This window comes from Nipponia nippon, unplaced genomic scaffold, assembly GCF_047370975.1.
Source record: "Nipponia nippon isolate SJK-2023a ecotype South Korea unplaced genomic scaffold, ASM4737097v1 scaffold_6, whole genome shotgun sequence".
NCBI lineage: Eukaryota > Metazoa > Chordata > Aves > Pelecaniformes > Threskiornithidae > Nipponia > Nipponia nippon.
Genome location: NW_028262380.1, coordinates 39,868,229 through 39,881,360, shown reverse-complemented (window position 1 = coordinate 39,881,360; position 13,132 = coordinate 39,868,229). Strand labels below are relative to the sequence as shown.

The window sequence follows — 13,132 nt, the reverse complement described above, 5'->3', positions numbered from 1 at the left end:
AGTAATGCGATAATGGGGACCTTCTCTTTGCAGCTCTGTCAAGAATGCAAACTCCATAGTAAAAGCGAGAATTATTTGCTATTTTCTTCTGTGATTTTAATCTCCAGGTTGGAGTGATGTTTCACAGGATGGAGACAAAGCTAACAGTACAGCTTCGCTGTTGTAATACCAACCTTGCCACCTCACTGGTTAACTGAATATTCCCAGTGCAAGAGAATGAGGAAAGAAACGAGGCAAATTTGTGAGGGCTAATAATACTGAAGGAAGGAGCATGGGTATTAGGAGAGGGTTCCTTCCAGGACTCTGGCCTATCCTCTTCCATGCACCCCCTAAACCCACTAAAACAATTAAAAGTACTAAAAAAATTCAGATAGGAAAGTGAAATTTGTTCTTATAGTTTTGTCTATAGTACCTATAGTTTTGTATCTTTAGAATCCTTGTGCTAGCTGAAGTGAAAACGAATTGTTTTTAGAAACTTCTATGTATTTTTTTCTTTTTCTGTAATAACATAGACATATTCTACATGGTTCTCAAAACTGAATTGTAAGGATAATAAATATTTCCATTACAAAGATCAGAGATTTGGAAAACTATGCATTTAAACTCTGATGTCAGCAGAGATTATAGTGAAAGTGGTCTGTAACGTCCCATTTTTGTTTTGGGATAACAGATAGGCAGCCTGTGTCAGGAGTACAGAAAAGAGCCAGTGCTTTTTTGTACTCAGACCAAAGAATCTTAAGAGCACAGAGGTGCAGTGTGACAAAAGACATTCTGGAGATTAAAAGAAGAGTCTCCTGCAAGCCACTCAAAGCAAGAGGAAACCAGTAAAGGAGAGGGATGCATTCCATATTTTAAAAGAGAAATAATATGATGAAATTCAGAGAAGAAATAAGGCTGGTGACATACTGCCAGCAGATCCTCTCCAATTCATTACTCTGTCTCAGTGTCTGCCCAACTCCCATCTATTTCCTGTTACTGTTCTTCTGTTTGATATCTACTCTTACACATATCATTATGTGGTTTGTTTGGTTGTTCTTTTTTTCTTTTAACCTAACATCTCTCTAATGATGTTTCTTTGACCCATCACTTTCCTTTGCTAGCTTTCAGATGGCAGCTTACTGTAATGAAATGAGATCAACTCAATCAATGGGGTAAGTATAGAGAAATGCCAATTAAAAAAAAAAAAATCAAGAAATATATCCTTCTCAAAAACCAAGGTTAGCACTGGACTTCATATACAAAAAACCAACCCCTTACATTTGCTCCTGCTTCAAGAAGGATTCTTGCACATCCTACATGATCTCCCAGGCAGGCTTCATGAAGTGGAGTTACTTGGTCAATTGTTAGTGTGTCTACATTGTACCCCTAAACAAGACATGAATGACATATAAAGATCATACAAAAGCTGTTAAGAGTCATTTCCTCACACTACTGTTCAAATAAATAGTTTACAATACTCTAAATAGGCTTAAAACTCTACTTGCACTAAATAAATCTTCAGTAAGCGTAAAAAGAATCTTTCATCAATCAATGTATATAACAGAATAAAAGTAAGTTGTCAGTTCTTTTTTTTTTTTAAATCAGAAATAGGAGTAGGATATAGAGGGTATAAAGAAGATGGAAACACACCGCTGAGATGCACAGGGATAGGACAAAAGGCAACAGACACAAATTGGAACACAGTGAATTCCAATTAGTTACATGGGAAAAAATTTCGCTGTGGGGACAGTGAAACCCTGGAACAGGGCTCCAGAGAGGTTGGTGCATCTCCACTCTTGGTGATCTTTAAAACTCAACAAGGCATCGAGTCTAAACTGTCCTGTGATTCTATGATTCTCTGACTTAATGTCTGAAATATCTAAAGCCATGAATTTTAGTAAGGAAAACACTTCTTGGACTGACAAAATCATCAAACCCTTGAAATTTTCTGCAGCGGATGTTGTTCGATTCTTAAGAACTAATAATTGCATCTGTTGGCTTTCATCAAATGTATTCTATAGTATACTTTTTCAGTATTGTAGTAGCTAATATGACAATACTGTAATATTAAAATTTAGCAGTTTACAGTCTCTCCCTTTGCTATTAACAAAATGTATTTTTTTTTTTAAATCACAACTATGCAAAACCCAGGATCTTTCAGTGATTCTTCCCCTCAACAAGTATCTTCCTGACTAGCTCTATTCACCCGAGGGCTTAAAGCAGTGGAACTACATTGACTTCTACCATGCAGGAGGGGAAGACTAATATATATTTAGATACAGCTTTGGTGATTTTTTTTTTGGGGGGGGGGGGAGAAGTTTTAAAACATACAGAGGAAATATTTTAAATATTAACTTACATCTTATCATATAAAAAATTCCTAAATGTGTATTGCTCTGAAAAATTCAAGTGAAAAAAGCAAAGCAATGCATACTAAATCTGCGTTAATAATCTGTGCTGAGAAATTAAGTAACATTAAAAATGAAAGCAATTTTAAGAACACAGCCTTCACCTGTGACAATAAAGTCTTTAGAGAAAGAAGACGTCCTTGACTGGCTGCCTCATGCAGAGGTGAGCGATCTGCCCAAGAACCTATATAATAACAACATTTATTGAGTAAACCATATGAATCAGAAGGATTTTGGAATGCATAGAGCAAAGCAGAAAATATAATGCACAGAATGAAGTCAACTGTCCTATGAAATTCATTTTTCCTCTTTAGAAACTGTATTTCAAATGATCAGTTTCTAGACAATAAAAACTGCTCTATTATTAACTGTAAACATCTCTAATAAATGACTATGTGGTACAGAGAACAAAATATTGATATATTGATTTCAGTAATCTGATTTAATAAATTCATCAATTGCCATATTTCCCACTTATATTTTTTCAATGTTCATTTAAAAAAAAAAATATAACTTATTTTTGCAGCTGGCATATAGTATAGACTTCAATAAATTGATATTTGAACTTAAATCAGGCATAAACCTCCCTGAAAAAGTCCTGAAAAAGCTGATGTATATGAAAATCCTTACGTACGATGAGATTAATCTGCAGCTACTACACAAGTGCAAGGAGAGAAATACAGTGAGAATCACACTAAAAAAATTGCTATAGTAGAAATATGATATTAGGTCTAAGTTCTCATTCTAATAGGCTATTAGGGCTAAAAATAGTTAGGTATGCTTAATGTAAAGCTTTGGCATTTATTTTCATTTATTTATCACCTCCAAAAAAGAAAGGGGTAAAAAAAAAAAAAGAAACACAACAACAACCTCGCCTTCACACACATACCCCCCCCTTAACTCCCAGCCCAGGTCCCAGAGTCATCCTGTGGCTCCTGATGAAGAACTTGCCCTTTCCTCTAGAAGACTGGCCACTGACAGGTCCGTTCTAGCCAGACAGGGTTGCGAGCACACCTGATACCAATTTATTGCATGAATTTTGCAAATCAAGTTTTGAGAGATTGTGCAAGGAAGAACCATCTTCAAAATATATTATGAATTACTGATATTTATTCCTGTAAGAAGAAAATCACTGGAACTGAAAACACTAATGCAGTCACTCAGGCGAGTTATATTAAGCCCCCAAAAATCCCTGAGAAACGCAGAGAGAATTAGCTTAAGTATGATGAATTGGTAACAACGGCAGATGACTCTCCAATGTGTAAACGTGTTTGACTTTGTCCATTGCAACAGACTAGGACTGCCTGCAAAGCCAGTGACTGCATTTCAGTGACAAGGCAGTGAATTTTAAATGAGAAGGCTATTGCTCAATCACTGGCAATCATCAGTCTAAGCTCTAAGTTAACTACTCACTAGAAATAGACCCTGTTTCTGTTTCCCACTGGACCTCTTCTGTCCACTAGCCTGTTTCAGAAAGTCCTCTTTTGGTTAAAATAAATAACCCCCTCAAATCACATGAAGAATGACCAAAAAGATTAAGACTGCTCAACCTGAAGAGAAATCAGGGCGTAGTTAGAAACATACGAAATAGTGCGCAATATGGAAATTGAGATAAAACCTCCATTTTCCTTGAGGTGTTAGTGAATTAAACTAGAACTTACTCAGATGTAAGACTGTATCTTCTCACAGAACATACAATTACACTGTGGAACTCGGCACTACTAGATGCTATTGAGATCAAAAACTTAGCAAAACAAAAGCACAGTGGAGTATTTAAATTATCATAAGACTATACACAGCTGATCACAGAAGTTAAAAAATATAGGAGATTAAAGCTTTGTAAACCTGGTCTTAAAAATGCATGGAGATTTCTATTATGTCAGAGTACCCAGTATCTGTAAAGCTCCTTGTACTCTCTCATCTGTGGCAGTAGATGGACCATAGGCAAGATCCAGCTTCCAACACTCTTTCAGAATTATCTGCACTAAGCTCTTATCATCTGTGTCTGCACGTGTATGTACGTGTACATATATCGTTCCCTAGACTTTTTACTTTAGGTTTATTAAATGCAATATTTTGCAATTCTTATTGCTAGTCAGAATAACGGCTAAAAAACCCCATACAGAAAGTGACTGGGATTTTAAGGGGTATTACACTACAAAAACTGAGCTCAGAAATCTTAAAGTGACCTGATTTTGACAAAACATCAGTATTTTCTCTGTCATCCCAATAAGCCCAGATATATTTATCTTATTGTAGGTTAGATGTGTGCAATCACTATGAAAATTTTGACCAATGTTTTCCTTCTTCTGTAGTGGTATCTGAACCAGCATTCGAGTCGTTCTAATTGAAATTAATTAGATCCATTAAGTTCTCCTGCTAGCAGCTGCAAAGAATTCCTCAAAAATAATTAAAAGCTGTATTTAGAAGCTGCTTTTGAAATTTTGTCCCCCTATCTCTACAGATGAGAACTTCTCTCTCAACAGTTTATCCTACTCCTAAATTAGCAGGAAAAAAAGACACTTAACTATTATATAGAAAAATATCTAATAAAATTGTAAGTGTCATGAAGTTTTTATGCCCATTAATACGTACACACATATTTTGGACATTTTTGTAACCGTGTATAACTCTAAACAGAACAAAGGTGCAGGTGGGATCTGAAAGCAACATGTTTTCCACCTTGCTTTCCTTCACCTCCTTCCCTTTTGGATTGCTCAGAAGAATGTCTGTTAATGTCATTACTCCAGTGGCATTTGAGAATCAAGTGATGCCAGATCCTATCATGAGCTCTGTTTTGCACCTAGACCCACCTTATACCCTTGTCTTCGTGTAGAGACATCCAGAAGCTAGCTGTTTCTGCTAAATCCATTAAACACAAAATGCTTGTATCATCTTCATTAGAAATAAAATCTATAAGAAAAATATTTTGTGCAAACCAAGTTTGGAAAAAAAAACTTTCACATTCCAACTGATTTATTGATAAACATAGTAATTCATCATTAAATACCACAGGGACAAGAATATGTTCAAAATAAATATGTATCACAAATAAACACCAGAGGTGTCTTAAAACAAATTATTTGTCTAGATGGCTGCCTTCTGCTAATCTACAAACTTGCTATGTCTCTCACTTAGAAAGCATTAACAAGAATATAAATGAGAACATTTTTTCATTCATTGTTGTCTGTAACAGCAGCATTAGCAAACAGTCTATTCCAAAACTGTTAATGCATTAATTCCCTACCGATGCCATCTCTGACAGATGCTGAATACAAAGTATCTCTAACTATATTTAGAAGCCACATTAGTTCCAAGTTCTCTGGTGTATAGTTTACCAGGAAGGGCAGCCTCCATTGCTTTGTAAACACTAACAAGAAAGAATAAATATAGTCACTGTATCAACAGGCGACGTTAAAAAAAAAAAATTACAAAGTATCATACAATACCTAAATCTCCATCTCCCCATGGCACTTCCAGCCAATTGCAATTATAAATCCTACTCATTTCTTTCAATCTGGAAAATAAAAAATAAAAAAAATCTGTTCTTGCTGGTTGGGCCTGTTCTTAATACACTCCAGCTATGTTTGGAAGGAGATCGGCAGCTCACTGTAATATGAACTTTCACCCTTCAGTAAACACAGCTTTGAAGATATGAGCATATACAAGTTGCCAGTTTCTTTTCTTATGCCAAAGGGACTGTGGCCCTTTTTGTTTATTTTTCTCATTTCCTTTTTTAACATAACAACTTTTGAAAGTACCGGTGTCTGTCCATTTGCCTTCCAAGACAGATCAACTGGAATTTTAACACAAGAGAAACTCACAGCGAAATCAAGAGAACCTTGAGCTGACTAAGAACTGCAGGACAAACTCCTCCTTTTTTAACATCACGCAATGGGACACATAGCTTAGTATCCTCAAAAATTGGTATTAGTATCTAGATTTGTAAAGGAAGCACTGCCAAATGTTCATATGTTATTTTACTACTTACTCATAATATACTTAGAAAAGAAATAAGCAAAGATATTCTGAATATGTTTCAAATGCTATTTGATCCCTGTGCTGAACTGTTTTTCTTTTAGCAGTTCACTATTGCGTCAATTGTCTTCTAAACAATTCCTTGGTTGTTAAAATTGGGGTTTTGATAACTACTCTCAGCAGCAAAAATCCCCCAAAATGGGGATTTGCAATTCTGACTTTGATCTATTTCTAAGTCATTAATGTTACTTCTTCACGTTTTCCTACAGACTTCACGCCTTTACATCTACCTGCAATTACGCGTAAGTCATTCCTGCAGTTAAGATTATAGTAGTAAAATGCTAAGGAAAAATATTTTTATAAAAGTCATTAAGTCCAGTCATCCCATCCTTTTGTTTTTATTTCCAAAAATGTGTGTAGTCTTCAAAAAAAAAAAAAAAACAAACCAAAACCACCACCAAAAAAAAAAACAACCCACAACAGTATAAAAGGTACATTAAGCAGTTGGATTTTCAAAACAAGGAGGACTCAAAATGAATAAAAGTCTTCTCACTGACTTCACCAGGAGATTTATGTCAGGGCTCAGCACTTTAGAAAAATACTGCTCTAAGGCTAGTCCCAGTCCTCAGAAGAAGCAGTATCATCAAGAGAAGAACTGAAAAATAGAAGCCTGCCACAGTTCGTTATTGAGAGATGAGAAACACGGACTATTTGGAAAGTGTTGTAGCTAATATTTATTTTTGCAAAACTAACAAATGCTATGTATTAAGCTCATCGCTGTTACCTCTTATTCCTTAAGATGTATCCTGAGTGTTTCAGTTTGGGGCAACTGAAGCAACAGACGGGATCAGTAACTGCAGCAGAAAAACTCTGTAACATTATAGTCCCAAGATCAATGGACTCGCTTCACTCCAGTTGTTAAAACTGCCTGATATTTTGTATATGTAATTAAGTTCTAACAGATTTTTACTGTGGCGCTATAAAATTACCCATTTGTCTAAAGCCCTCGCAGGTTAAAGAAGTGTGTCAACTACTTAATTGATATTTGATCTTAAAAACTATTGAAAAGAATCTTAAGTCAAGCATTTAAAAGTTAAGAAATGCATCTGTGGTGCTTAACTACTATGATTAGATATGACCAGCAAAACAGAAGCCACTTCTTTTTAACAAATGAAATTCCAACAATCAACACTGAAGAACTCCAAAAGAATCAGAATTTAGGCTAGAGATTATTAAAATATGTCTGAGAGAATATGTAGTTCGAGTGGCATTTAAATATTTCATTTCAATATTTCAAATAATCTTTGTTTTCATGTGACTGAAAATTATATAACAATATATATACACATAAATAGATAAACATACACCTACAAAAAAAGAAACCTTGATTGCTTCAAACCAATACTCTCTCCAGCATTTATCATCACGTAGACTTTCAAAATTTGCGGATTTCATTCCAAATGCAAATGCCAACAATTTCCTACTCTTGAAAACCATACAAAACCAATCTATTTTCCCATACAGGTCTGCTTATGATGCACCCACACCACATGACCACACATTAGTTCTGCCATTCCAGTGTTGTATTCAATAAATGAGTTAGCATTCAAATCATTTTGTATCTCCATATCTAGTAGGATCTCTTGCTCTTTAAGACATGCTATCCAAACTCCAAACTGACTATAACATTGTTGATTTAATATTGCCTTTTTCATGGCATTCTCCATACTTCAAAACCCTTGCTGAATCTATCTTCATAACATCATCCATTCATACTATTTTATAACTAAGGAACCAAAAGACAGAGTTTTAATGCTTACATTGTAAATCCAATCTAATAGCTTATTTTTTCCAGAGTACTTAAGCATTAGAGTGTACACTGAAAGCATAGTTTAATTATGGTTATGAGAGCTTTGAGCTTCTGAAATTTCAGCCTTAGATAATAATAACCATGATCAGTCAAGAAACTTTTAGGTTAGATGATTGGTCTTCAAACACACAGATGCCACAGCAAAGACAAGAATAGAATTTGCTTTCAGGGACATTAAAACGTTAACCCTTTTTTCCTACCATTCACTACATGCCTTCTAACCTTTGCAACATACAGGAAAATATAGGGTGTATTTTTTCTGAGTATAAACCTGATGCATTCTCAGAACATCATCCACCTTGCACATCTTGCATCCATCATGCACATCAAAGAAAGCAGAGGCTTTGTGGAAAAGTACAGCATGTGACCGTGTTGTCAAATACTGGGTTATAATGCATTAGAGGGTCAAATCAGCATGGCACAGGCAACATTACTTTTAACAGTTCCTAAATTTTGAGTGCTTTGGCCTTGCAATTTAACATACTTTTCACATAGAAACATGAGCCACTAAACTGTATTAAAAATCCTAAAAAACCCACAACAGCAGTATCCAAACATCACTCACTTTGTTCCCAACAGGAGCAACATTACGCTACGTGAAGGCAATGGTAATGATGATGGCAGCGGCGGCAGCAGTTGTTGCTGCTGGCTCTGTGCCGGCTCTTGCACACACAGGAAGGAGTGTGTCAGGCCCCTTCTCCCGTCACATGAAAGCACAGCAACAACTCCCCTCTCCATTGCTCATGCACAGTTTGTTTTTTCCATCTTCTTGAAGGATCAACAACTGGCTGGATATTTTTCTAGCCAAAAGTAGCTTGCAAACTCTGTGTGCCATAGCTAGAGCACCAAGGTGTAAAATCACATCAACCTCTAAATTCAGTAATCTGCTAGACCCACATCAGATTTGATTTAAGTAAGTGGAGCAGCTCATAGTACCCTTAGGCTGTTATTATTTCCTTGGACAAGTCACTAAAACAAAAGTAAGGGTTTTTCAGTGCCCTTCCCAACTAGAAGGTGACAGAAAAGGCATATGGACGTTCTGAGCTGAGTTCAGACTCTGGAGGACTCCTGCCTGGCGTAATTTTGCTCCTCAAAAGCAGTCTCAGTCTTAATCCAGCCTGCAAGCAATTTTCCCCAAGCTGTGCTCAGAATTCTCAGTATTTTCCCAGCCTGCCAGAGTGAATGCAGCACGTGGCCTGATCCCTAGCCTTAAAAGCAGCACCCCCTGGGCAGCAAAGCTGGGCCTAGTGTGCTGATTTTTGCCACATCCAGGCAATTTTGGTAAAACAGCCTGGTTGTGGACCCTCAAGCCAGTAGGCTGAAGACCTTTTCCTAGCCTGACTCTATCTTTTTGCCCTTCTACCAAATCTTATCATGACATACTCCACCCTCTGCATCACTTTCAGTGCATTTTCCAATCTGCATATTTAATTACATACTGCATTGCAGTATAACTTTCTCTTCCTTTGCTCTGCAAGGGTGCCTGAAGAACAAAGTCAGGTTTGGATACCTCCATGGATGGGAATAGAGAGGGAAAAAAAGAGCCTTCTTCAGATTTGGTATTAGATATACCTGTTATCCAAGTGAACTGCTCCAACCAGAAGCAGAAGTCTCTGCAACAGAAGTCTCTCAGTACTTCAAGATGCCCAGTCTGACAATCACAAAGAGGCTGTAAGTAGCTAGACCGCGTTAAGATGGATTCTTCAGAAAATTTTACTTTCCATATTTTACTGGGATTTGGAAAGTTTCAACACTTGACTAACTATGGCTATGTCTTTATAAGTATGGCAAAAGAGCCTAACCCTGAACCATATCAAGGAGTGGCTAGTTGCTAACATCGAGAAACTTTTGTAAAATTTCTTTTCAGTCTGAGTGAGAATGTCCTAGTTTTTTGGGAACTACTGACCTAACTAGCTGAAACGTTCATAAATAAATTACTATAGATCAGGAAATCTTAGCCCAAACACTGAACAATGAGGGTAAAAGATACAATGCGTATTAAAACTGATGAATAAATATAACCTTACAGTACCACTGCATCCAAACAGGTACTTGGGAAGCTATGGTAACTGTTGCTTAAATTCTTGAATATTGCTTAATTCTAAAACTAGGCAGTACCAGAAATTAGCAAAGGTATTTGAAGAATAACTCTGATTCCTATAACATGTAGCTACATTTTACATGGTAAAGTCATAATTATTTTTATGCACAATATATCAAATCTCTCTTTCCTGTCTCCTCCTTTCCTTGACTCTTTTAACACCTCCAGTTTTTAATTTCATATCATATTATCAAGAATTTCAAGTTTAATTTCTTTATTTTCTTTTTTGTTTCACTCTAACCCTTATGATATGGTCAATTTTAATTGGAATTATGATCACTTTTAAAAAATTCCTATTAGACCGTCTCAATTACTCAAAGCTCAATTACTCAAAGGAAAATATGGCACAGACAATAGCAGTCCTAAACAATTCTTTTATAATAGAATTTATTCCTCATTGCTGAAAACGTCAGTGTCCAGGAACTTAAATACCTCCTAAGTACTTCTCTATGCAAACCCTTACAATTACATCTTTGTCTTTAGTATCTTAGTACAGTACAGTAACTGTCACCTGTAGTTCCTCCATTGCTTCCTATTTCAGCTACCTAAAAGCTTCTCTTCACATATAAAGTTATAGGTAAAGTTTACTCCTCCCCCTCCTTTCATTCCCCTGTTCCCTGTTGTAAACAATTAGCCTTCAGTATCCAGTTACCTTGTGACAGGACAGCAAAAGTCAGGGTAAGTCAAGCCTTAAACACTTGCATAAAACAAATAGGGCAGATAAACAAGAAAAGGTATTTTAGATCAGCTGATAAGAGTGCAGAAAGAACAAAAATAGCTTCAACACCCTTGTGTTAACCCATGCAAGACAATAAAGTGCCACTAACATAAGCATGCATTTATATTACAGCTAGAAAAAAAACCCAAAAACCAAAAAAACCCCACCCCCCAAAAAACAGTTTAGAGCTCAAACATCATAAACTGGGTCAGCTTAACATATTTCAGTACACGGTTTCTGAAATGGCTGCTATACTAACCTTGGCTGGTCAGAATACCCCAGCTAGCTTTTCGTTTCGCAGGACACTCCCCTATACTTTCTAGGCGTCTTTTGGGGAGATTCTGGCTCCTCTGAGCAGCAGTGTTTGTTGTCATTATTTGTTTCTCGAGGAAAGCCTGTCTATCATTGGTGCAGGTACTCTGGTCTGACGAACATCCACAAATAGATTTCTACTACCTTTTTTCCTCTCGCTTTTTCACAAAGGATCTTGCTGTACTTACTGTAGAATGGCTACAACACTGAAATCCATTCAGTAACATTTACTAGCTTGGACTAGTGAGTATGTAGTGGGGGAAGGGAAGGACTGCTCTAGCATTTTCTATTTTTAAAACAGAGAAAGAATCAGCTTAGCTACAGCATGAGTCTTAACTATTTACATGATTTAAATGGAAAGAAGGTGTTAATTTTTTAATCATTTAACCAAAAAAGAAACAGCTTCTTAAAGCATAAGTATTCAATGCTTTGTTGCTTGAATAACAAGCAACCTAAACCAGAAAAACTAAAACTGTTTTATCAGAATGGCAGCTCTTTTAATTATAGAAACAATAATTATTACTGCATCAGGCTTTACTCATATGTAACTTGCAGTTAAGAGAGATTTTAGAATTCAGAAGAATCCATAAAACTATGAAGCACTTCTGGGTTTTCATGGTCATTTTTGTTTGTTTGTTTTTTAAATAGGGGACAAGGTATCCTACAGATGTCAACTAGAAACTACATCCTGAATAAATAAAAGCACGGTTTGATTACCAAAAAAAAAAAAAAAAAAGATTTCACTGGTTATTTTGAAAGTCTGATCCCATTATGAAAGTAAGGCTGTAGTCTTGTCAGAAGCACAAGTCAATATTTTTTAAAAATAATAACAAAACCAAGGGCAACCAATAGTAGAATTTTTTTGTTTGTTACTATGTATCACACTGATACTATACAACAGAGATCTGCAAGGAGAGGCAATCCACGATAAAATTCCAGCATAGATAAAGAGGACAGTGATTTCTCTGTACTAATAACATGTTAAGATGCTGCCTTTACCTCCCTGCCACTTCCTTCTGGTATTTCTTCACTGTCCTCTTCCACTGATATAAAAACTAGCCATTTGTAAACTTTTTAAAAGGAAATTAACATTACTGGGTTTCATTAATACTACTCCTTTCAGGTACCTGACAAAAATTAATCCCTGAGACATTGAAATAGTACACAGGTATCTAATGAAATTTTCTATATCCCTCTTGTTTTTCATTAAAAGAAAATCACAGGCAAGATTATAATTACGTAGGGTAAGGGGAAGAAGAAGAAGGAGCAGCTGCAAATTTCACCTTGAAATTACAGCACATGAGAAGTGCCCTACTGGAATGGCGCTACACTAGTTACAGAACAGAAGCAGGTGGGCTACTGCTATTCTCACAAGAGAGAACAAAACTGCACTCTCCCAGACGTTATGCTGCTTTCAGAAAGTTGTTTTCCTCAGGTTTTATCTAGCTGAATGAACCAGAATATCTCACAAACAGAAATAAATACTTCTACACATCAGCAATCAGACTCTGCAAGTAAGCCTTGAACAGAGCTTTTGCAAAAAGGCTCAGTATAAAAGGGCACATTATAAATATATCACTTTAATACTAGAATTACTTGTTAAATTGTAGTGCTTTCTATAAGTAAATAAATACTGGAGGATGAATTAACTGGAAAGCTTACTAAGGACGTGTATACATGTGTCTGTGTCAGGAAGACGTCAGCACTATTCTCCAGGAGAGAAATAGCCAATGACAATTTCTGTACTTGCCATGGCTCTGAGGCTC

The 13,132-nt window shown here is 36.2% G+C and overlaps 1 protein-coding gene across 20 annotated transcripts in view; it reads right to left on the bottom strand.

Annotated features, from left to right (window-relative positions):
• The window catches only part of ASB5 (ankyrin repeat and SOCS box containing 5), a 42,546-nt gene that overhangs the window by 4,948 nt on the left and 24,466 nt on the right, over positions 1 to 13,132 (bottom strand). For 18 of the 20 annotated variants that reach the window (XM_087735616.1, XM_087735614.1, XM_087735611.1 and 15 more), the window contains 2 exons: positions 2,492 to 2,571; positions 1,258 to 1,365 (listed from right to left, as the gene is read on the bottom strand). In XM_087735616.1, coding sequence (XP_087591742.1) covers positions 1,258 to 1,365; positions 2,492 to 2,571 — 188 coding nt within the window. Of the gene's footprint in view, positions 1 to 1,257; positions 1,366 to 2,491; positions 2,572 to 5,836; positions 5,905 to 11,313; positions 11,573 to 13,132 lie in introns of those variants that run through there. The other 2 variants (XM_087735617.1, XM_009474807.2) reach the window with 2 other exon arrangements.